Source organism: Arvicola amphibius, chromosome 14, assembly GCF_903992535.2.
Source record: "Arvicola amphibius chromosome 14, mArvAmp1.2, whole genome shotgun sequence".
In the NCBI taxonomy this organism is placed as follows: domain Eukaryota; kingdom Metazoa; phylum Chordata; class Mammalia; order Rodentia; family Cricetidae; genus Arvicola; species Arvicola amphibius.
In genome coordinates, this window is record NC_052060.1 from 27,063,445 (window position 1) to 27,089,307 (window position 25,863).

General features: G+C 38.4%; 1 protein-coding gene across 1 annotated transcript in view; it reads left to right on the forward strand.

Annotated features, from left to right (window-relative positions):
• Plppr5 (phospholipid phosphatase related 5) overlaps positions 1–22,278 on the forward strand; it is a 107,766-nt gene extending 85,488 nt beyond the window's left edge. Inside the window, exons 7-8 of the mRNA XM_042054138.1 lie at positions 21,379–21,481; positions 22,022–22,278. Of these exons, the coding sequence (XP_041910072.1) occupies positions 21,379–21,481; positions 22,022–22,278 (360 nt within the window). The remainder of the gene's footprint in view (positions 1–21,378; positions 21,482–22,021) is intronic.
• The last annotated feature ends 3,585 nt before the right edge of the window (positions 22,279–25,863 follow it).

A 25,863-nucleotide genomic window follows, 5' to 3' on the forward strand; every position in this document is an offset into this window, starting at 1 on the left:
TGCTGTGCTATGCGCTATTCATGAATAAATGCACAACTAAAGATTATTACAGTTTTAAAATCTTCTGTTTTCTTAAGCTGATTATTAGAAGGTTCTACTTCCTCATTAAACCCATTAGTTGATATGTTCAGACTGACCAAAACTCCTTAGGAAAAAAAGAAAATCTCTCCAGGATACTTTACATCCCCCTTCTATTTCCCTTTGAAATGAGCTCTGTCTCTTTGTCTCTGCCAAGTTAAACACAGAAATCTTGCTTGTAGCTCCCATGTACTCACTTCAGGGTTCATATTTCCTTGGTCCACCTGCAGTCATCTTAAGTCCTATCAGTACATAGGCTATGGGTTTTGCATATGCAGGTGTCTTTCATTTATAGGCTCTCTTAAAGTTTCTACTGTTTCATACCCAGGGAATAGCTCCCTTTGGAAACCACACCTCTCTTTTTCCCAAACTCATTCTGTTTGCTTCCTCATACAAGGCTTATTTCCAGCAGAATTGGCAGCGTTGTTAGCTTCGGGATGTTTCCAGAAACTTGAAACACTATTGATTCCCCTTGGGAATCCAAGAATCAAGGATCTGTGTTTTCTTCTAGGAAATGATGATGCAACAATGTATAGTTCTACTGTCTTTGTCTCCTATTTTTAGGAAGAATAAAGAAGGCCTTGATATCATAATAGTTGATTATCAAAGCAAATTACTGCTAAATTTAGGAATTTCGACCAAATATAGCATAAATAAACCCATGTTGAGGGAAATACTTCCCCGCTCCTAACTTTGGTCTTGATTCATTCCAAATGAAAGAATTCTTTTTAAATGAAATGGGGATAACCAAACTGAGTGGGTTACTACTTTCATTCAAAACAATAGAAACCAGTAAAGCAAGATGGCTACGAGGTTAAGAGCACTGCCTGCTCTTCCAGAAGACCCAGGTTCGGTTCTCAGTACCCAGTTGGCAATTCACAATGGTCTTTAGACAGTCTCCCAAGGAAAGATACAATCTTTTTTATTGTTTGGGTACCCAGCACATGTGGTATATATATATATATATATATATATATATATATATATATATATATGTGTGTGTGTGTGTGTGTGTGTGTGTGTGTGTGTGTGTGTGTGTGTATGTATATATACGTATATATTATATGTGTGTGTGTATAGAAAAAACCACTCAAACATATAACTAAAAACAAATATTTAAAGTTAACCAAGCAGAACAAAAGCAAGAGAAACAATTGCCTTCAAGTACTCTACCAACCTTATAGAATAGAAATTAAACTGCACAGAACCATGATATGTATGGGTTAACAAACACCGAATGAATTTCTATATTCATTTTATACAGAAATAAAGTTATCTTCCTGAAAATGCCCACAATCTGAATCTCCTCACACTTTCTATCTTTTTATTCTCTAAATGAGGACAGAGAACCACATCTTGCAGCTTCTTAACTCAGATAGAAGTTGAAGATTCCATAAGGGAAATGTGTAGATTGTTCCTGAATCCTTTCTCACACATTTTAGGAAATTTAACTGAGCTAAATATACTTTATACCAAGTAGGGGTAATCAGAACATGAATTTAGATCCCTTCGTGTGACATTGTGACAAACATGAGGGACAGCGTGATACCTTTTACTGCCCAGGCAAGGATGGGTAGGAGGGAGATGGAGCAAAGATGATAGTGAGTAACCTGCTTGGTCCACGAGCATGAGGGGTGAGTTGGGAATCTCTGACATGCACACAAAAGGCAGGTGCTGTCATGCGTGTCTATATAACCCTGGTGCTGGGAAGGTAGAAACACATAGCCATTTTAATCATTTGGAGATCTTTACTTTCCAGAGGCAACTCTGTCTAAAAATAAGGGATTGAAAATGCCATTTGGTGTTGACCTATGGCCTCTGCACATGTTAACAAGTGTCCGTACACCCGCACACACAAATGAACACATCTGCGCAAACACTCTACAACACCCTGCCCCTGTACACACACAATAAGAAATTGGACTACATTTATTGGCCTTGGTATCTCCTTTCCACAGAACAGGAAATTAAAGCGAACACATGGAATGAAAGATAAACTATAACTTGGATGATTAAGAAGCAGTGACGGAACACACATGGTGGCATGGCGGATTAAAATCATCTCTAAAAATCATAAACAAGGAAGGAAATCCATGCTGAGGAAAGTAAAAACAAGTAGATTGAGACAGGCCACAGAGAGAGCTAGAAAGACGGCTCAGCAAATAAAAGGGAACACTGCTCTTAGATTATGAGGCCCAAGTTCCAGTCCCAGCATCAGTGTTAGAAGGCTTAGACTGCCTGAAACACAGCTTCAGGGGATCTTACACCTCCGACATGGCAGGTACCTGCACTCATGTGCACAAACTCATATAAAGATATATACACATGCATATCATCAAAATTAAAAGTATTTTCTTTCTTTAAAAAGATTGACTAAAGAATAAGTTGACAAGAAAGAAAGTGACCCAAGAAAATGTACCAAGTAGAGAAGACTCTCTACCAAGGTCTGCTGTCTTCTAGAGCACGGCAGCCAGCAGAGCAGAGACAGTATTACCTAATCTTCTTCATATCTTAGGGCACACTGTAAAGAAACTTTTCTTCAAGTAAATACTTGAATATTTAATATGGGTAAGTAAACCAGACACAAGGTAAAACTGAAATATGTACTATGTACTTGAGGTTCATTGAAAACTAATAACACTGAGGAAAGAACCCTACAGATGTGTTAGGAGCCAGTGTTACTCTCAGCCATGAACTACTTCTTCAGGCAGAATATGCTTTCTGCTTCATTTAGTTTGGACTCGGCTATTAGTCTGTGAATAGAATGGACACAGACCTCAGTTGGTCTTGGGAATATCTTCCCACCTGGCTGTCCTGATGCCTTCTCCTGGGAGAAGTCTTTTCCAGCCTAGACTCCAGGACAGGAAAGCATGAGAATCAGACCCACAGCCCAAAGCCTAGCCAGCAATGTGTAGCATGAGAAATAAGCAACAGGAACTTATTTGGGGTTTGGAAGTTGTCAGAGTACATTGCAAAACCGTACACACTTCTATTCTAGATAAAATAAGGTCCTGTTGTATTAGGCCTGATTTTCTAGACACACACATACACGCACACACACACACATAATTACATGCACATATTCTCTTTGTAGAAGTGTGTATGTTGTCCTAAAGCAGGATTTATTAGATTGGAAATAGGTGGTACTATAATGGCAGTCTGCATATTGGAGATGCAAAGGAAGATAAGTAGATAGAGCCAGCTATAAGTATATATTTTCTTTTCTCAGGTGACAATTCATTACTCAATCAAAGGAAAACAATTTGCTCTTTCCAACAAGAAAGGGAAAGTATTGGCAAGAATGGTTTATTGGTAGACTCCCTTGTATAGTTATGATAAATGGCTTTTCACAAACCTGTGCCTATCAATGAAACTGAACATGTAAATGCACACCCTGATTAACAAAACCATCAGCTGAATGAAAAGTGGTGAGCATTAGCAATGGCTGCAGAAATCTCCAGATATCACAATTGTAAGTCTCCATGCTTAATGTCATGGTAAAGAAAGAAATGCTTATGGTTCTAAGAGAACTCCCAAGGTCCAGGGAGACCTGTGCACTGATCTTCCCATTGTCTTGGTAGCAGATTACAGAATGACAGGAATCAAGGAGAAATATGAGTTGAAATTTATTCAGAATGGTGTGTGTGGGTATGTGTGTGTATGAGAGAGAGAGAGAGAGAGAGAGAGAGAGAGAGAGAGAGAGAGAGAGAGAGAGAGAGGGAATGGTTTGAAATTCTGGGCTTGAAGTCCAGTTCCTCTGTACTTCAAACCTGGGGTTTCTTGTTAGTTTCTTACCTAGACAAACATGATTATACACTTCAGTGCTCCCTGTGAGAAATTTCTTTGAAGTTTCAGGGAGTTGTCATGAGTAACTGGCCATGTATTTAAGATTTAATTACATTTCTATGAAACATATCTTTGTTTCGTGGAGCTGCTGAATGATATGTGATGTTCTACGGGACCACTCAAGACAGTTTTGTAGTGATGAGATGTTGCAGTAGTCAATGGGGGCAAATCCGTTCACACTTTAGGCACTAAAGGTGAGTTTTGAGCGTATATTAAAACTAATTAAAAAAAACAAAATTTACATGCTATTCTCATGTATTTTATTTTGCTTTAAAAAGAAAATGGAAACAAATAAAATGCAGCGGGCATCTATTCCCGGGCTGTTCTTGTTTATTTGTGTTGATTTTTGTTCCTTTCTTTTTTTTTGTTCTTTTATGTGAGTTTGTTAGTTTTTGTTGTTGCTGCTGATTTTAACTAGATATAGGCAGATTGATATAGGTATGTATGTATGTATGTATATGTAGGTAGGTAGATAGATGTATAGTTAGATAATAATCAGCTAGGTAAATAGAAAGATAAAGGTAGGTAGAGAGATGATAGACAGATAGATGGAAGATGGAGTGAACATGAAGTTAGGTGCATGGTGAATTGAGGAGGATCTGGAAGGAGCTGAGGGAAGAAAAACATGATTGAAATGCATTGTTTGAAAAAAAAAACTTTTAAACAATGAGAAAGAAGAATAATTGCAGCAGCTACCAACATCCTTTGGACTAACTGCACCCAGGACACACTGGAGCCCTGTGCCATGGTTTCAAATTATTGCGTTTGTTCTTCACGTCTGTGTGTTCAGGATTTATTTTTCTACACAATATATGAATCCTATTATGCAAGGTATAAGAATAACAGGCAGGCCTTTTCCCCAGTTATCCAGCAGCCTTCTATGAAAGCATCTTTCTGAGAATGACTTTTGAATGGCATGGAGGTGATGAGTGTAGCTTAGGCAGACATGATTCATTCAGTCATTAGTTAAGGAGAGAATAAGCGATGGTAGAATGCTGGATGAGCAATCTTGTCTCAGCAGCACGTGCATTTGTACACGCGGAAGTGTTCAGAGGTGTCAACCTCATCGCCTCAGTCTGGAGCATCTAAGAACTATGAAAACACTCTGCAGAGGTAACACTTTTTAAGTATCTACAATGACTGGAATAAACAGTAAAGCAAGTCCAATGTCCTATGAAACCAAACCTTTATTTTTTTAATTTATTGTTTTAGGTAAAGAGACAGCCAAAAAGCAAAAGTCAGTCATTTGAATATCTTCTTTAAAAATTACAATGCAGGCCTGAGGTTGTAGTTCAGTAGTCGATTGCCTACTGTGCTTGAGACCCTGAGCTGGATACCAGACATGAAAAACTGAAATGAAAAGAAAAGAAGGTAGGAGAGAGCAATGGAAGGGAGAAGGAGAGAGGGAAGATGTGAAGAGGAGGGATGGAGGAAACAAGAGGAAGGGAGAATGTATTCAGATAAATAAAACAAAAATGAACAGGAAGAACCTATGTCTAATCATAATTACTTGAATTCTTTTCTGTGTATATGTGTGTGTATATTCAGGGTACATATGTGTGTGTTTGTGGAGGCCAGAGCCAATCATGGGCCTCTTCCTTAGATGCCATTTACCTTGTCTTTGAGACAGAACCTCTCACCACCATTTTCTAGACAGAAGTTTCTGTTTCACTCAGTCCATAGCCATTCAGTCCCAAAGAAACACACAGAGGCTTGTGTTAATTTAAACTCTTTGACTTTTTTAGCTCGTGCTTATCATTTTTAGCTCTTACAACTTAAATTAATCCATAATCCTTCTTTTTTCATCATCAACTTTTTATTCACACAGAATTTTATCCAAATTAATAATACAACAAATAAGCGCGCTTACTTTAAAAATGGGTTAATATTTGAAACAGCAATGAGCTTTGTGGCATTTTGTCTTGATCTGTGTTCCTACTGATTTTTGAAAAAATACTTCTTATCTATGCTTCGTTATGTGACTTGTACCTTTTCTCAGTAAGGCATTCTCTTCTTGTTTCCTCTACATCTCGGTTATGATTAACTCTTTGCCTTCCTCTTCCCAGAATTCTCTTTGTCTGGTAGCCCCACCTATACTTCTAGCCTAGCTACTGGCCAATCAGCATTTTATAAACCAATATGAGTGACAAATCTTTAAAGTGTATAAGAGCATGGTCCTACAGCATGTCCCCTTTTTCTTTTCAAAACAAAAACCCTGAATCTAATCACCTTTGTTTAGCTTTATTTTCCTACCATTTTCCATAACAGCTTGTAACCATCACACAAAACAAAGACAAGCATCCATAATCCATATTTTTTAGAAATGTGGGTATAGTTTTCTAGGCTACTTCCGGATTATTGAGGGCACTGATAATCTTATGGGGACCCAAAGAAAATTTAGGTTTATGGTTAAGTCCTGATTTGAGTATTCTGTGAGACTGGATCATCTCAACCAGCAGTCTTGAAGCTGTTCTGGATGCATGACTCATAAGAAACTGCTACAGAGCTACTCTGAAATGGTAGATCATCTGGGCCATCTGTTCCCATTGAAGATTTTCCAGGAGTCTTCCTTGATCAAACCTTATTTTTCTTAACCAAGAATGAATCCTCAGCCTCTCATTTCATCTGAAAACAAAATCAAACCTCTTTTCCAAAGTAACATATCTTTTGACTTAAAATTTGAAGTCAAGACATTTTCAGAATGTATAGGTTGAGTTTATCCAGCAGTATTTATAATCAAATTTCTTTTAGCAGCTGTTGTTCATTCCTCAGCAGTCAAACAATTCAAAGACAACACAATAACATACAATATCTAGACTTTCTGTATATTTCCATCTTTACAGTGTTTTAAAAGACTTTCTTTATCCTTTTTCTTTTGTCTCCCAAGTATATTTTTAGTCACACTGTAAATCATTAAGTGATTTTTTTCCATCTGAATCTGTCTTTATTGTATGATGTGGGATTCCCCTCTGTATGCTGTGAATACCATTAATAAAGAATCTGCTTTGGACCTATTGCAGTGCAGAAAAGGCAAAGCAGGAATTCTAAAGCAGATAGTGGAGGAGAGAGTAGGCAGAATCAGTGAGAAGCTAGAAGCTTCTGGAGGAGACAGATGCCAAAACCTTACTGGTAGTCTACAACCTCATGGTGATGCTCAGATTAATAGAGATGGGTTAATTTAAGATGCAAGAACTAGCTAGAAAAGATACCTAAGCTATACGTGATATAATTAATATAGTTTCTGAGTAATTATTTCAGGTCTGGGTGGCTGGGAAACAAACAAGCAGCCTAAAACTACAATTGTATTTCTGTAATCATTTTGTGACTAGGAGAGTTTTTAATCTGCTAAGTGATTAGGCTAGGATAAAAACTATAGCCTTGGCTGCAGGTTCCACCCAATTCCTTAGCTTTTTGAGAATCTAGCTTCATGATGGAGGTACTGGTGGGAGCCATATTTATTGTCACAATTCTCTGGAGTTTTCCAGGTTCATGTCACCACCAAGAAGCCTAATGTTGGCTGCTCATAAACACCATTTAAGTGTTTGGTGGTAGAGCTTCTTAAAAGAGCTGCAAGGTGTTCCTGCTAACACTGAGTCAGGAAGCCTTACTTAAAAGATCTGTGCCTTTGCTCACTGCTAGCAAACAGAGCCTACTGGAGGAAAGATGGTTACCAAGAAACTGTGCTTAACTCTGTTCTTGTCTGCCTAGAATTCTTTTTTTAAAGGTTTTCTCAGGCTTTATGTGGAAATTTGCCAAACATTTAGGTGTTATTTTTAGATAGAAGTTTCTGTCCTACTCAGTCCCGCAGCTATTCAATACCAAAGAAACACACAGTGTCTTATATTAATTATAAACTGTTTGACCTATTAGCTCAGGCTTATTATTAACTAGCTCTGACAAATTAACCCATAATTCTTGTCTATGTTTTGTCATATAACTGGTAACTTTTCTCAGTAAGTCATTCTCTTCTGGCTTCCTCTGTGTCTGGGTGGCAATTGTGTCTCTGCCTTTTTCTTCCCAGAATTCTCTTCATCTGGTCACCCCACCTATACTTCCTGCCTGCCTACTGACCAATTAGCATTTTATTAAGCCAATATGAATGACAAATATTTAGAATGTACAAGAGCATTATACCACAGCACATTTTGGCAGTCACTGCTCTCTTTTCTGCCCCTGTACCTTTGCCTTTCTGTTTGTCATAAACAGACTAACATAATATTCAGGCTTTTGAGTCTGGCTTTTTTTGGGGGGTGGTCAATAAGATGTCCACCCATTCTTTTATTGATGAGAGTGAAGTGTTCTCTGTGTGGTGCTTTTTTGTTTGTTTGTTTTTTGTTTTTCAAGACAGGCTTTCTCTGTATAGCTTTGAAGCCTTTTCTGGAACTCACCCTGAAGGTCAGGCTGGCCTCAAACTCAAATCAATCTGACTGCCTCTGCCTCCTGAGTGCTGGGATTAAAGGTGTGTGCGGCCATCATCTGGCAAAAGGTGCCCTGTTTTCTGACTGTATCACAGCTTCTTTTCCCAGCAGCTGACTAGAGGGCGTTTAGGTTGAATGTGATCAAAAGAAATTATGAATGCAGCGGACATAAATATTAATGTACAGATTTTGTATTAACAAACATTTTTTATTCATAAATTATAGATACACATGCACCTGCTCACACACACTAAAAAACAAAGACACACACCTGGAAAAGGAATTTCCAAAGTGGGCCATCTGGATATTTACTGACTAGTGCATTTTTGTGGAAACAGGCAAGTTTCTGGGTGCTAATCAGCACCTGGTTATAAAGGAGTTTATTATGCACCTGCTCCTTTATCTGCATCCTCATATTCTTCTTTGCTGGGGATTTCTATGTGCTTACGTAGCCAATGTAAAGTATTTTTAAAGGTTAAAAAGGAACCAAACAAACAAGATTGCACTTAGGTTAAATCAGCACAAAAGAAGCATAAGAACAACTTATGGATAAGTTTTAGTTACTAAGAATGTCAGTATGATTTCTATTAGGGTTACAATAAATGAAACTTGAACAAACACTCAATCAAAAGCTGGTAATATATTCCTCGGGCCTTTTGAGTTTCCATTATAGTGATGAAGGACATTATTTTGCAAGCAGACCCAGAGGGCAGTGAGACAGATGTGGTAGATGAAGACATTGGGGGAAACCCTCCTTCGCTTCTTAGCATCACCTAGGAAGAGACTGGAGAACCATTTCCCAGCAGGTTAAGTCAGAGCACAGGGATAAGAGGTTTGGGGATGCTGTTAATCATAGTCAGATCATCATGAGGTCCAGGTGAGTGAGAAAAAATTAGGACCTAAAGCTGGTGTGGATGATGTAGGAATTAGTAGTCAAGAAGTGTTCACATGGTCAAATTTTGCAGTTAGATGAGGGAAACTAGGAGTTTTCATTCCTAAACATGACATATTTCTAGGAACATAGCTGAGAATATGGATGAAAGTCGTGGCAGATAGGAGAGTGCTGAGTCTTAGGAAGGATATGAAACTTAGAGGACAAGCCATTTGGATACCTACAAGGACCATTTTTTTTTATAGATAGCACTTTGAAAACTGGTAAAGTTCTGGGATGAAAGCCCAGGGATTCTGCTGCAATAGGCCCTGGCTTAGATCTGGAGATGGGGGCAATGCACATCCAGCTTCCTGGACGATTGGATATGAAAGTAGAACTTGGCCTCGATGCAGATGGGTTAGCAGATCTGACGCTGCAGCTCTCAACTTGGGCTGCACACTAGGATCAACAAGAGAGCCTTTCTGTATTCTGGCGGCTGTCTGAGGCCTTGGACCAATTAAATCCAAATCTCTCGGGCTGTGCCTGTATTTAGTTAAACTCCAGTATGAAGCCCAGGATGAGCACCAGAACATCTAAAAATCTGGACTGGGAGCCGCAGCTCCTAAGCTCATGTAGCTAATGCCTCAGCAGAGCCTAGATCCACTTTTTGTTTAATTAACTTGCTAGAAGAAGCCTCCCACAGATTTCCTAGGCAGAGAGGATTCTCTCAGAAAGTAGCTTTTAGTCCCTTTTAATTGCATAAAAAGGAAAATCTTGAATTAAAAGGAAGCTCTGAATTAATACAAAACTCTGCACTCAAACAAAGTCACTAGAGAGAGAAATTGTCCAAAAAAGTGCTTCTGTCCAATGCAGCTCATATCTGAGCTTTTATTTTTCCTTATTCTCAGCTTCGTTAAACAAAGTAGTTGCTTACTTTGAATTTGACCACCAGCTCCAGAGCCCCAGTCTGAATTGCTCTAATAATTTCATCATTAAATTTAAGATGATTTCTCTTTACTAAGTGATCTCACTCCTTTCACAAATCATTAGGAGGGAGACTTCGCATGGCCCATTGGTGGGGAGCAGAGGACACATTCTCCTTTTGGGGTGCCACTTTTGTTATCATATTTGGACTTTTGGTATCTTCAGAAAGAATCTCTGTAAGTAACACAGGCTGTTCTTGAGCTAACTGTGTAGCAACACCTGCCCTTGAACTCTGCAGCCTATCTTGTGCTGGGATTATAGGCACAAGCCATCACATCAGGCATTTTCTCTTCGCTCTTCTGTCCATCCTCCCTGTCTCACAGCAGACAATGAAAGCAAATAGGGAAATGAAGCATAACAGTGTTGTCAGCTATGCCGTGCAGTTCACTTCCCCAGGCGAAGGGTAGGCAGCATCCACGTAACAGTGACCTCACTGGTAGATTTACAATGGGTCTTCGATCACTTATTCGGAATCCTTAGTGCCAGATGTTTTTCAGTATGCAAAATACTTTGTGTTTTAGAAAATGATGTATTCTGTTGCACAGGTAGCCTGGAGACACTTCTGACTTTGGAATTAAATACTGTTGTTTATGTAGCAAAACACGGAGTATATATTGAGTTTGTATTCTTGTAAGAAATATTTGAATTTTGAGGTTGAATTGGATATTACAGTTGTACGGTTTCTGAATTATGGACTTTATTATGAAAGAACAAATGGTGAATTTTATTTAAAAACTACCAACTAATTATTTTTTAATTCTTTTTCTCCTTTTTTTGTTTTAATTCTCAAAATGTTTCTTTTTAGCGCATTCCTTTGAATATTATCAACCACAAATAATTAATAGATAAACCACAAAAAAGGGTTGGAATGAGGACAAGAAGATATATGTATATATTATTTAACATAATAAAAATCCATCGAAGTACATATACCTGTATTCTGTATATGAGAAAGCTGAATTTTTGATGGTCAAATTGCTTGGCAATTTCCCATTATGATGAAGGCCACATTTAAACACTTGATATTCAGTCTATCTGTCTGCAGAGTCTACTGTGCTGTTCAGCTTCCTCACCAAGAGAGCAAATACCTAAGTCAAAAAATCAGATCACAAATATCCCATTTTAGGTTAAAAACTGAAGCTGACTTGACAACATCGTATTAAGATATGAGGTCTTTTTTTGCCATCTTGAAAAAAAGGGAACTTTACTCATTTCTTTCTATTAAATGATCACACTCATTTACAAATTATTTGGGAGAGATGTTCACATGGCATGTTAGTGAGGGTCGTAGAACACATTATCCCTTTAGTATGCTTTTATACCTTATTCAAACTCATGGTGTGTGATCTAACAATAGCAACCTAGACCTCTGAAGCAACAAGTACTTTCACTGAAGCTAAGAAGTTAATATTTAAATCGCATGTGAACCACGTTTTGTAGGTGTTCCAAAACCAATGTATGGAAGATGATCAAGAAGGAAATTCACAGGGGAGGTCCTATAAAGACTGCCTTGCCAGGTTCTTCGGCTGGATAATGGGGATTAGCCACTGCGAACACCTCCAATTAAGGCAATAAACGTATGTGCGCGTCAGCGCACTGGGGGTGGAGCTGTGCTGCGGAGCTGGAGCAAATACGGAGAGCGGTGTCCTGAGCAGGCTTCCAACACTGTCACAGGGATCTTCATCCCCTCCCTTAGCTTGTCTGCGATTGCCATCACTGCTTCACTTTTTCCTCAATAGAAATGTAGCGTTCTTAAAAATAAAATAGTTTAATATTCTTAATATTATTTATTTTCTGAAATCTTTTGTTTATGACTACTTTTCAGGAGTGTTTTTTTTTTTTTTTTTTTTCGAGTAGCAGACCTTGTCAAGTAGGAAGCCACCACTAAATTTTGGTGTCATAAATAAATGAGTCTTGACTTATATGCCATTCTGATTATTTTACATTGCCTAGAGAGGTACATAGTAAAATGAAGATTTTCACATAGAATTTGAAGCATCAAAACTAGACTTAGATTGGCCTCGAGAGACATCTCAGTGGTTAGGAGCAGTTGCTGCTCTAGTGGAACCCTAGGTTCTCAACACCTATGTCTGGTAGCTCTGACACGCAGAATATCAAAATTGTCTTAAATTTTCTAAATTTCAGGATCTGAAATGACTTTTAAGGCACACAGTGATTATTTCCCCAGGGGACCCCTGCACTCAAGGACAAGCCTCCGTATTTGCCTGCTGGTGTGATGTGAACTTGAAAGAACCCTTGCTAACGGATACTTAGCAAATTCTATTCTTCATCTGCCTGGGCTTTAACTCTGTCATGGTCACACCTAAGTCTCTATCTCTGTAACTCTGAACATATCTGCTATGAAAAGTACTTTGAACGGGCAGTGTGATGAGAGAACCCTTTTCTAATGTTGCTATGATACGAGATTGCCATTTATTCTAGACCTTAATATAATTCCACATACTTCAGGATTAATCATAGAATGTCAATTTTTTTTTTTGCTACAATATCTCAGCTTCTATGGCATCCATATTACATGCCTGAATCTATTTCAACATTAGCCATTCTAAAAAGTTTATGTCTCTATAATTGATGGCTTTTTTAAGGCTAAAGAAGCAAAAAGCATTTGGAGGCTGTAAATAATTCTGTAGTCAAAGGAAATAAAAACAACAACAAACCCAGATTTTGGTGTGGAGTCTGAATTCATGCATCAAAAGTGCAGTGTTTAAGTAGATCTCTGTCAACTAACGAATGCTATTTCAGTCGGAGCTCTTGCCCACCCCGCTCTACACCATCTGCCTCACAGGGAGCAATTAGTTTGAAGCTACAGCCTGCACACTGAAGTCCCATTAACAGCGCCACAGAATATTAATGCATCTGGTATTGCCATTTTTATCTACACAACGTTGAGTGTTAATTTTGAGCAAAGCAGGTATAACATTTTAATCTATTCCGTTAACTAAGAATCCTGAATAAAAGATATAATTAGTTAACATTACATCACAGTACAGAGAAGTGAGTTTAACAACTCTGTGTGTTTTGGCAACATGCATGTGGTCCTCAAGTTATTAAGTTAATATTTGTTATTTATTAAGTTAATATTTGTTATTTGTCAAAAATGCCGAATACTTTATAGAATCAGTTTCCACAGGACTCTGACTCTGGAATTCCCTTTTCTCTTCCAGAACCACATCACGGCCTTTGCGGAAGTCACATGATATTGAAGCCGATGGTTTTTCCCTGCACTGGACATCATCCCTCTTTACCATCCATTCATAAGAAGGTTTATTTGATTACACAGGAAATTTATAAAGTTGTCTGAGACTTTTTATAAATTTAAAACTCAATAGCACCCTCTCTGCTCCACCCCCCCGTTCCCCACTAGACTGTGAGCTCCTCAGGAGCAGGACCACGGCTTTCTTTTTTGTATCCCCAACACCTACCACCTAGCACAAAGTGTGGGTGTCCAGTAAAAACATGATGACAAAAATGAACAGATTAATTCTTAAATAAAATAGTCGCTTTAGTTTCTCAAAGGAATCTCTGTGACTATGTGAGAAGAAATCTCCATGTGGGTTATATTTGTATACAAGAGAAACCCTCTATTTTGGACTCGTTAAGCCTTTTTAATTTTTCATACATCTATTCAACAGTACAGCATATTTAATTTGAAGTTAATTTTGAAAGTCACGGGGGCTTTTTTATTATGCAGCATGACATTTTTTTTTTCCATTCTAACAGATTTCAGCGTGTGAAATCATTTTACTTTTAGAAAGTATGTCCTATACTAAATTGTTTGCTCATTATATTATTCTGTATTTCACTTAAAATATCATTCATACTACACATTCTAAGACTGGTGCTTCTGCTTTTAAAGGGGAAATTGCCAATTTTTATTGTCACCAAGTAATGTATCATAATTAAAATTATTTATTTGGACTTTTTCTTTGACACTTGTGATTTAATGGTTGAGTTGCAGTTTTTGAATGCAGCAATATTTGGAACAGATTAAGGCAAACCAGCCATGACACCATATTATTGAGTAACTTTCCATTATTAACAGTGTCTCAAGATTGGCTGTAGTCCAGTCATAAGCTTTCTTACTGATCAAGAATTCAAATAATTTAAGTGGGAACGAACCACATTTTACCATACAATTACGTAGATGCTAGAAATATGATTAATGTATTTTTGTAATCATCTAATAATTTAATTAATATGTATTTATATTTACTTTATCATTTGATCCTCACAGTAATCCTGTACAAATATTGAAAGATGGCTTTATTTACACATGAGAAAAATGAAGCCAAGACTGATAACATGCCCAAACCCATACCTCTAATCAAGCAGAGAGAAAAAGCTGAAATTCAGAATTACCCTGGATTTGCATTTTTCCCCTTAAATGTGCCACAACTGCCTCAGCATTCATGACATTGGGCCTTATGAGGCCATAAGAGTCCTGATAAACTACCTATGTTTAAAAAAATAAAGAAATGCCAAGATAGAGTTACAGAAGGTTTGCAGTATTTTAAATGTTTACCTTATATTAATGAACATAAAACATATTTTTCAAACACAGAGCTATCTAGGGTTCTATTCATAATTCTATTATTAAAATAATGAAGTTCCAGTGTCTGGATGTGAGGCTGTTTGTAAAAGGGAAATCCAAATCAAGTGTCTTCATTCTGCACCTCAGCTGCCATTCAAGGAAAGAGGCCAAGGGACCAACTTTACAGTAACCACGTGGAACTAAAAAGAAAGAATATAAGGAGACTCAAGCAAAGAGTCACTTTGCATCTCTAAAGCTAACCCAAGATGATCTGACTTATATGTGTGGAAATTGATTAGAAAAAAATCTTTCTAGTCTTGAAAAATAGTTGAAAGTAAACATTTAATTTACCCTCTAATCAGCAAATAATTAAAACCAAAGACGTGTCCGTTACTTAGAAATGGATTTCATTTGTCCAATTTCAATCCTGCAGGAGTCAAAACACTTCCACTAAGAGCCAAATAAAGAAATTCCCTTTTATAAAAATTGAGATCTCTATAGCAATTCAATTCTTTTGGCAATTTAGAGCAAGCTTTCATGTCTTGACCTCTTAAAGGCATTGTTTTAGAAAGCATTAGCAATGGGCAGTTCGGTTCTGGAATAAAGGGTATGAACATAATACCAAGCAAAGGCCGGGTGGCTGGTTGGGCTTCTACAGTTGTTTAATTCTGGTGGTTCTACACCCACTTTAGAAGGACCCAAGAAAGGAAGCTTTTCCCCTTGGAAACCATTATATAAGGACGATAAGGTCAGTGAAGATTTTTTTTGCACCTTCCTAAACCTGGTCATTATAAAAGAGTTATGAATTAAACAATGAAACAGTATCAGAGTGAAAAATCACTCCTACTATTTAAGCACCAAGACGGTTGTGCAATTATAAAATCCAGGAAAAATTAAAGATGGGTGAGAATAAACCAAACCCAGCAACGATTACTTAACCATAAAGCTATTACTGAGGATAATGGAAAACAAATTTGAGAAAAGCGTTAAAACAATGACAAAAGCTGGAGTTCAGTGGTGCAGCACTTGCTGAGCATGCACAGGCCCTGGGTTCAATCCCCAGGACTTGTAAAAGAAAGCACTAATAGCGATATATACATATGTACATACATAGTCTAGTAAAAGCAGGCAATCCCATACATTTCTGATAGAGACCTTCATTTTTATTCCTTTTCCTCGGGGCCCAGGTCAGTGTAAATTGTTCCAACTGAAAACTTCAGTAGCCTCTGTTTGCATGGCAGAAATTCCGCACAAGTCTTATCCAATGCCTAAGGTAACTTAAAAGGGTCTTTTATGTTAAAAGAGAAGTGAACCTTCTTTGACAGATTTTGTCTATTCAACTTCTAACTGGGCCTCTCTTTCTCAGGATCTATCCTAGCCAAATATCTTGGTTATATTTTCCATAGCTTCCTTTGTGAGAGAACAGTGGGGGAGGAAATAATTCTCTGCTGTGTATTGTATTTTTCAAATAAAAATTTAAAAATTAAATTAAAAAAATAAATTTCCTTTTCCTCATCGATTGGTCTTTATTGGGGTAGAGAAATAAAGAATGATCACTAATGTGCATAGAGTTAAGAGTTTTCATATTGGCTGGAGAGTGTTTAAAAATGTACCAAAATGGCCATTTTGATTTCTTCTAGTTCAGGTAGATGGTCCCTACACTCCACAAACCATCCTGGGATCCTGTCAAGCTCTGTAGTTACAAATTGTAAACTTCTGGAAATGACTTTGGACACCAAACAGGCATGTGATTTATAGCTGCTCTTCTTCCTGTGAATGACAAGCAACTAAGAGGCAGATGTCCCTTCATCCTGTCCCTATGGGCATCATCAGTCAGGCTCTGGATGTGCTCTGAAAGGCCACCTCAACATGTGACAAATGATTCTGTTTGCACACTGGAAACATGAATCTCACAATTTGCTTTTTTATGAATAAATGCTATGAATTATAAATCTTCAGAAATACAAATCAAGGCAGCATGTTATTCCAGATTACAAGTGATCAGTTCTCAAGTCAAGAAGATGAATACTTGAATTTTTCTCTCTTGCCACCCAGTGTAGATTACAGTTGTTTTTTAGTCCAATGATTCCATAGGATATGGTTGATTGATGATAAATGCTGTTTCCCTAAACTGTTATTCTTGCGACTCATTAATTATAAACTCAGACTGCCTTTCTTCACATGAGTTACCCAAAGAATTTCAAACAAGGAAACATAGATGAGTGGGCACACACTGGGACCTCCATGTTCCAATGAGAATCAAAATCCATGCCATTCATTAGAAAGGTGATAATGGCCACACCTTTACACAATAAAAGCATTTGCATTTCATTATTACTTATAAATTTGTCATTGGTCAAAGACTGGTAGTGTTTTTTTTTCTCTTGAGAAAAGATAACCTCTTCCAAGCTACACAGTAACTCTTCATTTTAATCATGTTTCCTTTGAGCAATATCTCCAAGGAAAATCCAGCCTTCATTTCACCCAGCAATTTACAAAAATATGGTTCTAGATATCAAATGATTCACATTTAGTACTGACTAAATGATAGTTAAAAGACACATAACTTTTCTCATGTATGTGAAAGTTATCAGACCACATGGTCGTGGATGTCTTGAGAATCTGGTATCTTCTCTCTATAACTCAGAAAACTATCAGGTAACTGAGGAGCCTCAGCAGGATGGCTTGAAAATTCAGAAACGTGTTGTGTGCTGGCACATAGCCACTTGCCCATCTTATTCATTTGGCCAAACTATGTTCCAGAGCCACCCCAGTTTAAATAAGGGGCTAATAAAGAGGTGGGTGCTAGATGGGTGAGAAACCGGTTCTTATTTTTATTCAATTTACCACAAACTTCAAAAAATTCAAGTATTGCATTCAAATCCTCCTGAGTTTAATTCCTCACAGTTTTTGAGGACTCTGTCTGTTAAATACCAAGATTCCACAAATGGCAATGAGAAAAAAAGCCAGCTCTGACAACTAAATTAGGATAACCATTCCCCCAGGTAGCAGTTACACACACAAATGATCAGACCCTGTAGAGAACTCTCTTTCTCGTACTTAAAACATCAGCAGACCTGATGAGGTTTTTATTTAGACGTAAACATTTACATCAGTCCTTATATTTGTTACTAAAGAAGAAGACATGATTTTATATGTGAAAACAAAGAAGTAGAAGACTATGGTATGGGTACTTGGCATAGAGCTCATTGGTAAGTGTGCTGACCTAGCAAGCGAAAGGTAAGGTTAGTGATTCAGACTAAAAATAAATAAATAGGCTGAGATATAATGTATTGATTACATGTATACCTTTGGATTGCATGTACCTATAAACCAGTTTGATTTTTAGAGTTTTGACTTTCAGAAATTTTAGTTACTGTGGTTTAAACAATATCACTCGCACAACAATGCTCTTCAAGTTGTAAGTGGCTATATAAATGACAAACTGTCCCAACAGCGCTTCAGCCTTCCAGGTACTGAAAGCATATAGGACTAGTGTCTTTGTTACTTTCCCACCAATGTGATAAAATACCCCAATGAAGCAACTTAAGGGAAAAGGGGCTTCTTTTTGACTTCCAGTTCTAGAGGGCATAATCCATCATGGAGGGGAAGATGTGGAAATAGCAGGGACAGCATGGTGGCGAGACCAAGAAATTAGACTGTCACATTGTATCCGCATTTATAAAGCAGAGTACAATAAATAATTGGTAGCGATCAAATAATTTTCTCCATCTTATAAGGTCTTGTGTGTGTGTGTGTGTGTGTTATATGTTATATATCAGATGTGTTGGTATAAATACATATATATGACATAATATGCATGCACAAATTTATGTATATGATGTATATGTATTTGTATATAGCTCTTGTTCAGGAAATTTTCTGCCTCAAAATTAAGACATATCCTCCTCACATCAATAAATATAACCAAGATTGTCCTCCACAGCCTTGCCCAAAGACCCATCTCCCAGGTGATTACATATATTCTGTCTAGTTAAATACTAACAGTCATAGCCAGTGACAAGTCATGTTACTGCTGTCAGATTAATCACTAAGCCATTGTTTTTCTGGTCCCAAACAAAGGATAAAAAGGTAATTTGTCAAATCTTTGTCTCTCAGGAGTGAGAGATCCTCATGTTGTTTTACAAGGCTCATAACTTAAAGAAGATTTGACCAATAAGGATGACAATGAGCAAAGATAAGCAAGAACAGTGTTGAAAATGAAGTTGAACTAGGAAATGTCTAGAGACACAAGAGTTATAAGTGACCATGAGAATATTAATGGTGGAACACTTCCGAGAAGTTTAAGAACTGCAGCCACAGATACTTCATTAAAGTGAGCTTATCGGTATAGATAAGAAAGGTGGTCTGGATGGAAAGGATCGATTTGTCTAAGGCTGAGAAATGTAGCTCCATTGGCAGGGTCCTTGCCTGGAGATTCATGAAGTTTGTGTTCAGCTTCTCACACCACATAAATTAGATGTGGTGATGAAGTCTATTATCACAGTGCCCTGTCATGGGATGATGAGAAACTGAAAGTCATCTTTAGATACACAGTGAATTTGAGGTCAGTTTGTGATATAAGAAACCCTGCATTTAAAAAAAGATCCTAGAGGTAGTATTTCTGACAAAAACCCTCCCATTACTGAATCTTTTTGAAATATTGTGCAGCCCTGAAAAAGATGAACTATTGATAGCCAATCCAAACTTAGAAAGAGTATAAATAGTTCATAGGAAGTGCACTTACTCCCTGTGCTAATTTAAATGACACAAAGAAAAGACTATTCTAAGTTGACACTATTCTAAGTTAGATCAGGCTGCTGTAATTAAAGCCATGATTGAAGTCGTTTAGAAGACAGACCTTTGCCTTGGGGATCAGAGGGTAAGAAGACTTGTTGTGCAAGCATGGTGACCTGAGTTATGTAAAAGGCTGGGTGAGCCCTTACATAACCATGCCTACAGCACTGCTCAGAACGGAAACAAGAAGGTGACTGGTACTTCCTGGCACCATGTTTAGTGAGAGACTCTTTATCACCCTCCCCACATGCAAATACACATACACACACGCATACACACAAACACATATAAACACACACACGCACACACATATGTACACACACACACATGAGAAAGAGAAGTATTTTAAAAAAACATACACATTTATTTACCATAGTTATGGGTACTGTGTTATGAAATCAGTTTGCTGGTTGACATGGTCAAATTCTGATGACAGCTGCCTTCTCACTGTGTAGCAACTTGAAGCAGAGAGGGAGAGAAGTGAACAGAGTAGAACAGAGAGGAAGGGAGAGAAAGAACATTGCAATAAAAGGAGAAAGGCTTTGCTTTGCTCTCTTTGTTTCTAATAGAGACACTAATCCATCCCATCAGAAGGGTATCACTCTTCTGCCCTCCTAAAGGTTCCACCTCCAGTTGATGCCACACTGAGGACTCGAGCTTTGACTTAGGTGTTTCTGGGAGGGGAGTAAACCTTCAGCTGTTAACTCTTCGTCATGGCCAGAAACTGGAAGCAACCTAAATGCCCCTCGACTGAAGAAAAGATAAGGAAAATGTGGTACATGTACACAATGGAGCACTACACAGCTGAAAAAAAAATAATGACAGCTTGAATTTTGCAGGAAAATGGATGGAGCTAGAAAACATTATTTTGAGTGAGGTAACCCAAACACAGAAAGACACTTATCATATGTACTCACTCATAGGTGGGTTTTAAACATAAAGCAAAAGTAAAAGCAGCCTACAAATCACAATCCCAGAGAACTTAGACAAAAATTAGGACACTAAGAGAGACTTACATAGATCTAATCTACATGGGAAGTAGAAAAAGACAAGATCTCCTGAGTAAATTGGGAGCATGGGGACCTTGGGAGAGAATTGAAGGGGGGAATGGAGAAGCAGGGAGGGGAGCAGAGAAAAGGGGAGTAGAGAAAAATGTGGAGCTCAATAAAAAACTAATCAATGGCATCTTTACAAAGAAATAAAACATTTCTTTCTCAGTGTTTCAGTTTAAAAATGCTGAATATATTCCCTTGTCTATTTTTTCTTTCCACATTTTTCCTCTTATATTATTTGAGACAACTTCTCACTATGTAAATCTGGCAGTCTTGGAACTCACTATGTAGACCAGGCTGGCATCAAACTCACAGGGATTCACCTGGATCTGCTTCTTGAATGCCTTCCATGCTCAGCAGCTTGACTACTTTTAAAGTTTTCCCACATATTAATAAGTATGCTAAGATTTTTAAGAGTGACAGATTAACTGCAATTTCCCCCCTTTGCTTACAAGGCTCACTTTGTATGTTTTCAGCCTGTGGGTACACTCTCATGGTCCATACTACTGAATAAAGTGTTGAACACCCATCTCTCTGTATGAATATGTATGTATACAGGTATATATGTATATACATTCATAAAAACAGAGAGGTGAGTATATGGGTATGCTCATACATAAAATCACATATACAGACTTTAAATGTATACAACTTATTTATAAAGGGTCATATGTGAAGCTGTTTTAAAATATTATATTGATTTTACATTAGCTTATAGAAATAATAACTATCTCATGTTAATTTTAATGTTAACCCTTACTCATTTATTTTTTTTCTAAGTCTAAATCAAGGAATAATGGTCTTACCAATGGTCAAGAAGTGCTTGCATTGGGAGTGAACCAGCTGTGCTGGCAATTCTTTGCCAGGGAGGAAAAGGAATCAGGTAAGTACACTTTCCCCAAATAACTTGGGCTTGCTATTTTCAGCAATCTTTCATACTTATATTGCTCACATCCTGGTTTAGCCCTTGGCCATGAATCAGTCCTCTCTATGTCCTAATAACACAAAACTCTTGGAAAGAATGAGAGAGCTCACTCTTCTGATGTAAAGATTCTCAGAAACCACGATCACTTATTTGACCATTTTTTCCTTATTCATTTTCCTATGGCATTCTCTGCCCTCTACTGTTACTTCTCATTATTTCCTGTGTTAAAACCGCCTCCTGGGAACCCTCCCCTTGCTTCTAGTCTTCTGCTGAGTTAGCAGTGATTGACATAGAGAGTGTTGAGAAAGACTAAAAATAAAGTAAAATAAGTAAACATTTTCAAATGTCTCAGAAATAAGACTATTTCAAAGTTTATTGATTGGCAGAGAGCAGTGTCTCTGGATTTGGATGGAAATCATAAAAAAGGAAGATTATAGCTCCCTCTTTGATGGAAGTTCTGTGTTCTGGGTATTTGGACATTTTATCTTAGTGCTGCAGCCTGCAGTATCAGCGGTGCAGCATCAGTAGCTCATGCTGCAAGCTGGAGCCTAGGAGCTCAGGATGCTGTTACTATTGTAGATCCCTTCTTCACAGCTGAAGCTGAGAGCTCTGTGTGGCTTTCTGGGACTATTCTGGCTTGGGCATTTGCAGCCTTCCCAGTCGCATCTCTGGCTTTCCAATCTCTTACCTCCTTGCTCTCAACTCTTCATCACTCTTTGCCTCCCAGAAGTCTCTGCTCCCAGGTGCTCACCTGAACTCTTTGACCCTCTAGCCATTGCTGGGTGTTCCCTGGGACTGGGTGTTTCTGCTCTGTATACAACCAGCCCAGTCCACTCTACCAGGAATAAGAGATCAAAACTAAACACCCAAACCACAGGATGTGCTCATACTGGGGCCAGTCTCACAGCAGGACAGAGGGCACAAGAGGAAAGTCCTGCTGACTGCTGCCTAAGGGAGACTCGAGTGCTGTTTACTTAGCTAGTTAAGCATGTGCGCTTCCATCATGGGTGCTGAAGCACTCCACCAAAGTAGACTGAAATCTGTCATAGTGGCATCCACAGCAGCTGGGGCTGGACTGTTTGGGGGTGACATATATGGAGGCTAATCTAAGTGTCTTTCTAAGTTTTCACGTCACTGCCACCACTACATAAGTCTCAGTTTCTGTGGTTCCCTAACTAGAGATAGTCTGGGGGCATCAGTGGGCAGTCTGGTGTCTTCTATGTGTTGTTGGCTTGAACACACCCTCCCCTTGGCAATAAGGGGGATTTTAAAACAACCACATCTTCCTGATGACAGATGGGAAAACTGTGAAAAAGTGGCTGCTTGATTGACAGCTCCCTGGAACACTCAGAAGATGGTGAATGGAAGTGGCAATGGCCTCTTTATCCAACACAGATCTTTCGCATCTGTGAACATCATTTACGGTCTCCACGGAGTCAGGAATCACAACAATATCAAGAGTGAAGACAAGAACAGCAACTTCCAGTCCAGCCTTCATTTCTGCCCAGCCTGAGGTAATTGCTTGGTTTCAATCAGAGAAAACTGTTCTTGCAGCCCTTCACTGGGGAAGATTCCAGTGGCTTTCAATCAAGCCAACATACTGCTGAAGACTTACAGCTTCTGCTATTTCAAAGAAGTGAGAGAGGATGCTTACAACAAAGAATTAACGTGAAATAACAGTTTGGGTAAGTTTTTTGTCTGATAATGTCTAACCTCTCCTCCTATTGAGTAGCCTTAGAGAAAGCAAGGTTCTTCTACTCTGTCTCACAGGCAGGACAGCTGCCTTCTCTGGGGGCATAAAGAAAGAGACAGTTGCTAGTCTCTTCCTCTAACAAGAACAATGATATTGAGATAAATCCCCCACCATTGAGATCACATTTAACACTACCTGACTCCCTGTCTCTAAAAGTCTTCATGTTCAGGGTGAAGGCTTTCTACCACACATGAATTTGGGTAGATCTTGGGGCAGCTCTCTGTGGTTATAAAATCATTTCTTATGATTATAGCCCATATAAAAACTGATAAGGCTGCTCTGGTTTCATGTTTGGTGTTGTAATAAAATATTCTGACAAAGGCAGTGTTAGGGAGAAAGAAGGTTTGCTGTTGTTTTTAAGTTAACAATTCCAGTTTAAAGTCCACCACTGTTGGGAGTCAAAGGGGCAGGTACCTGAAGAAGGTAGTCAGGTCCTCAGTCAAGAGCAGAGAGAAAATGAATGCATGCCTGTTAGTACTCAACCAGCAGTCTCCTTTTCATACAGTTCAGGATCCTCTGTCCAAGGAACCGTGCTACCCACAGTGCTTGGATCTTTGCACCTCCACGAACACATTCAAGACAATCTCAGTTCAAGCATAGTCCATCCCTGCAGGGGAGTCAAGGTGGCCGACCTTGAAGCTCCTGGCTACATGGCATCCTTAGAAAGAAAAGATCCGTGAATGGTGAATGCTCAACTAACTTCGTCCTTTTTACGTAACCCACTCTCCAAGTCTGGGAAATGGTGCTATCTTCTCTAGGGTGTATCTTCCCACCTCAATTGACATAGCAAGAAAATCTCTCACAGACATTCTCAGCGGCAAACCTATTCTCAATACTCTCTCAAAGAGGTAACTGGGGGTACCAAGAGGCTTGTCTCCTTGGTGAGTCAAGATCCTGTCATATTGACAATATGAACCGTCAGTTAACTAGCTCTATTTATGATTCAGTGCTTTGAACTATAAGAGAACAACGTGTGTATCATACCAGATAAATCAAATGAGATGGGTCTTCATTTTCAAATGGGAAATTCATAACATACGGTGAAGGCTGCTGGGATCACAGCCATACCATTTCAGATATTCTTGGTGCTAATCACAAAACACTGAACACATATGGACATAACAGCTGGGCTATCATCAATTGAAACTTTAACACTGTTCATTTTAACAATATATATTTAAAAATAACACTACTCTCTTCTACAGCCATTTTTTTCATTATTTCCAGCTCTTTTGAGTTCAAGAAACTTTCAGGAAAAAAATTGTGCTGATAACAGAAACAACATGAAGCTAATTATCTTCCGTCCAGTTTAATCTGTATGTTATCACATCATTTCAGGACACTATTTGTATCTGTCTTGGGTAGGGCTTCCACTGCGGGGATGAAGCACCACAACAGAAGCAAGTGAGGGAGGAAAAGCGTTCTTTGGATTACAGTTCCATGTCACTGTTCATCTTCAAAGTTAAGCCAGAACAAGAATTCAAATAAGGAAGGATGCTGGAGGCAGGCGCTGATGCAGAGACCATGGAGAGGTGCTGCTTACTGGCTTGCTTCCCATGGCTTTCTCAGCCTGCTTTTGTATGGAACCCAGGACCACCAGGCCAAGGATGGCATCACCCACAATGGGCTGGGCTATCTCCCATCCATCACTAATTAAGAAAATCCCTTACAGTGGGGTATTATGGAGGCATTTTCACAGCTGAGGCTCTTTCCTCTCTGAAGACTCTAGCTTGTGTCAAGTTGACATAAAACTATCTAGAACAATATCTTATATAAACTTTGATATATATTGAAATACACACACACACACACACACACACACACACACACACACACACACACACACCCCTTGTTGGTTCCTGGCTGCTCAGCTCTGAAATAATCACACAAAACTATATTATTTAAAACACTGCATGGCCCATTAGCTCTAGCTTATTGGCTAATTCTTTTTTTTTTTTTTTTTTTGGTTTTTTGAGACAAGGGTTTCTCTGTGGCTTTGGAGCCTGTCCTGGAACTAGCTCTGTAGACCAGGCTGGTCTCAGTCTCACAGAGACCCGCCTGTCTCTGCCTCCCAAGTGCTGGGATTAAAGGTGTGCGCCACCATCGCCCGGCTATTATTGGCTAATTCTTATGTATTAATTTAACCCATCTCCTTTAATCTGTACATCACCATGAGGTCGTGGCCTACCAGGCAAGTTGCAGCACATCTGTCTCCAGTGGTGGCTCCATGGCTTCTCTCTGACTCTACCCTTCTTTCTCCCAGCATTCAGTTTAGTTTTCCCTGACTACCTATATTCCCTGCATAGGCCCAAGACAGTTTTTTTTATTAACCAATGGTATTTACAGCTTACAGAGGGAAATCCCACATCATATATATGCATGTATATATAAATATGTACTTATATGTGATTATATATATTTTTCTGGGTAATTGACTATTCAAGCACTTTTGCTTCTCTTATTATATGATGAATATTGTACTTCTAACATTTATATCAAATATATCAAGTCATGATCCTTATTTCAGAATGTGATGTGACCTTATTTGGAAATAGGGTAGCTCAGATGGAAAATGGTTAAACTGAGA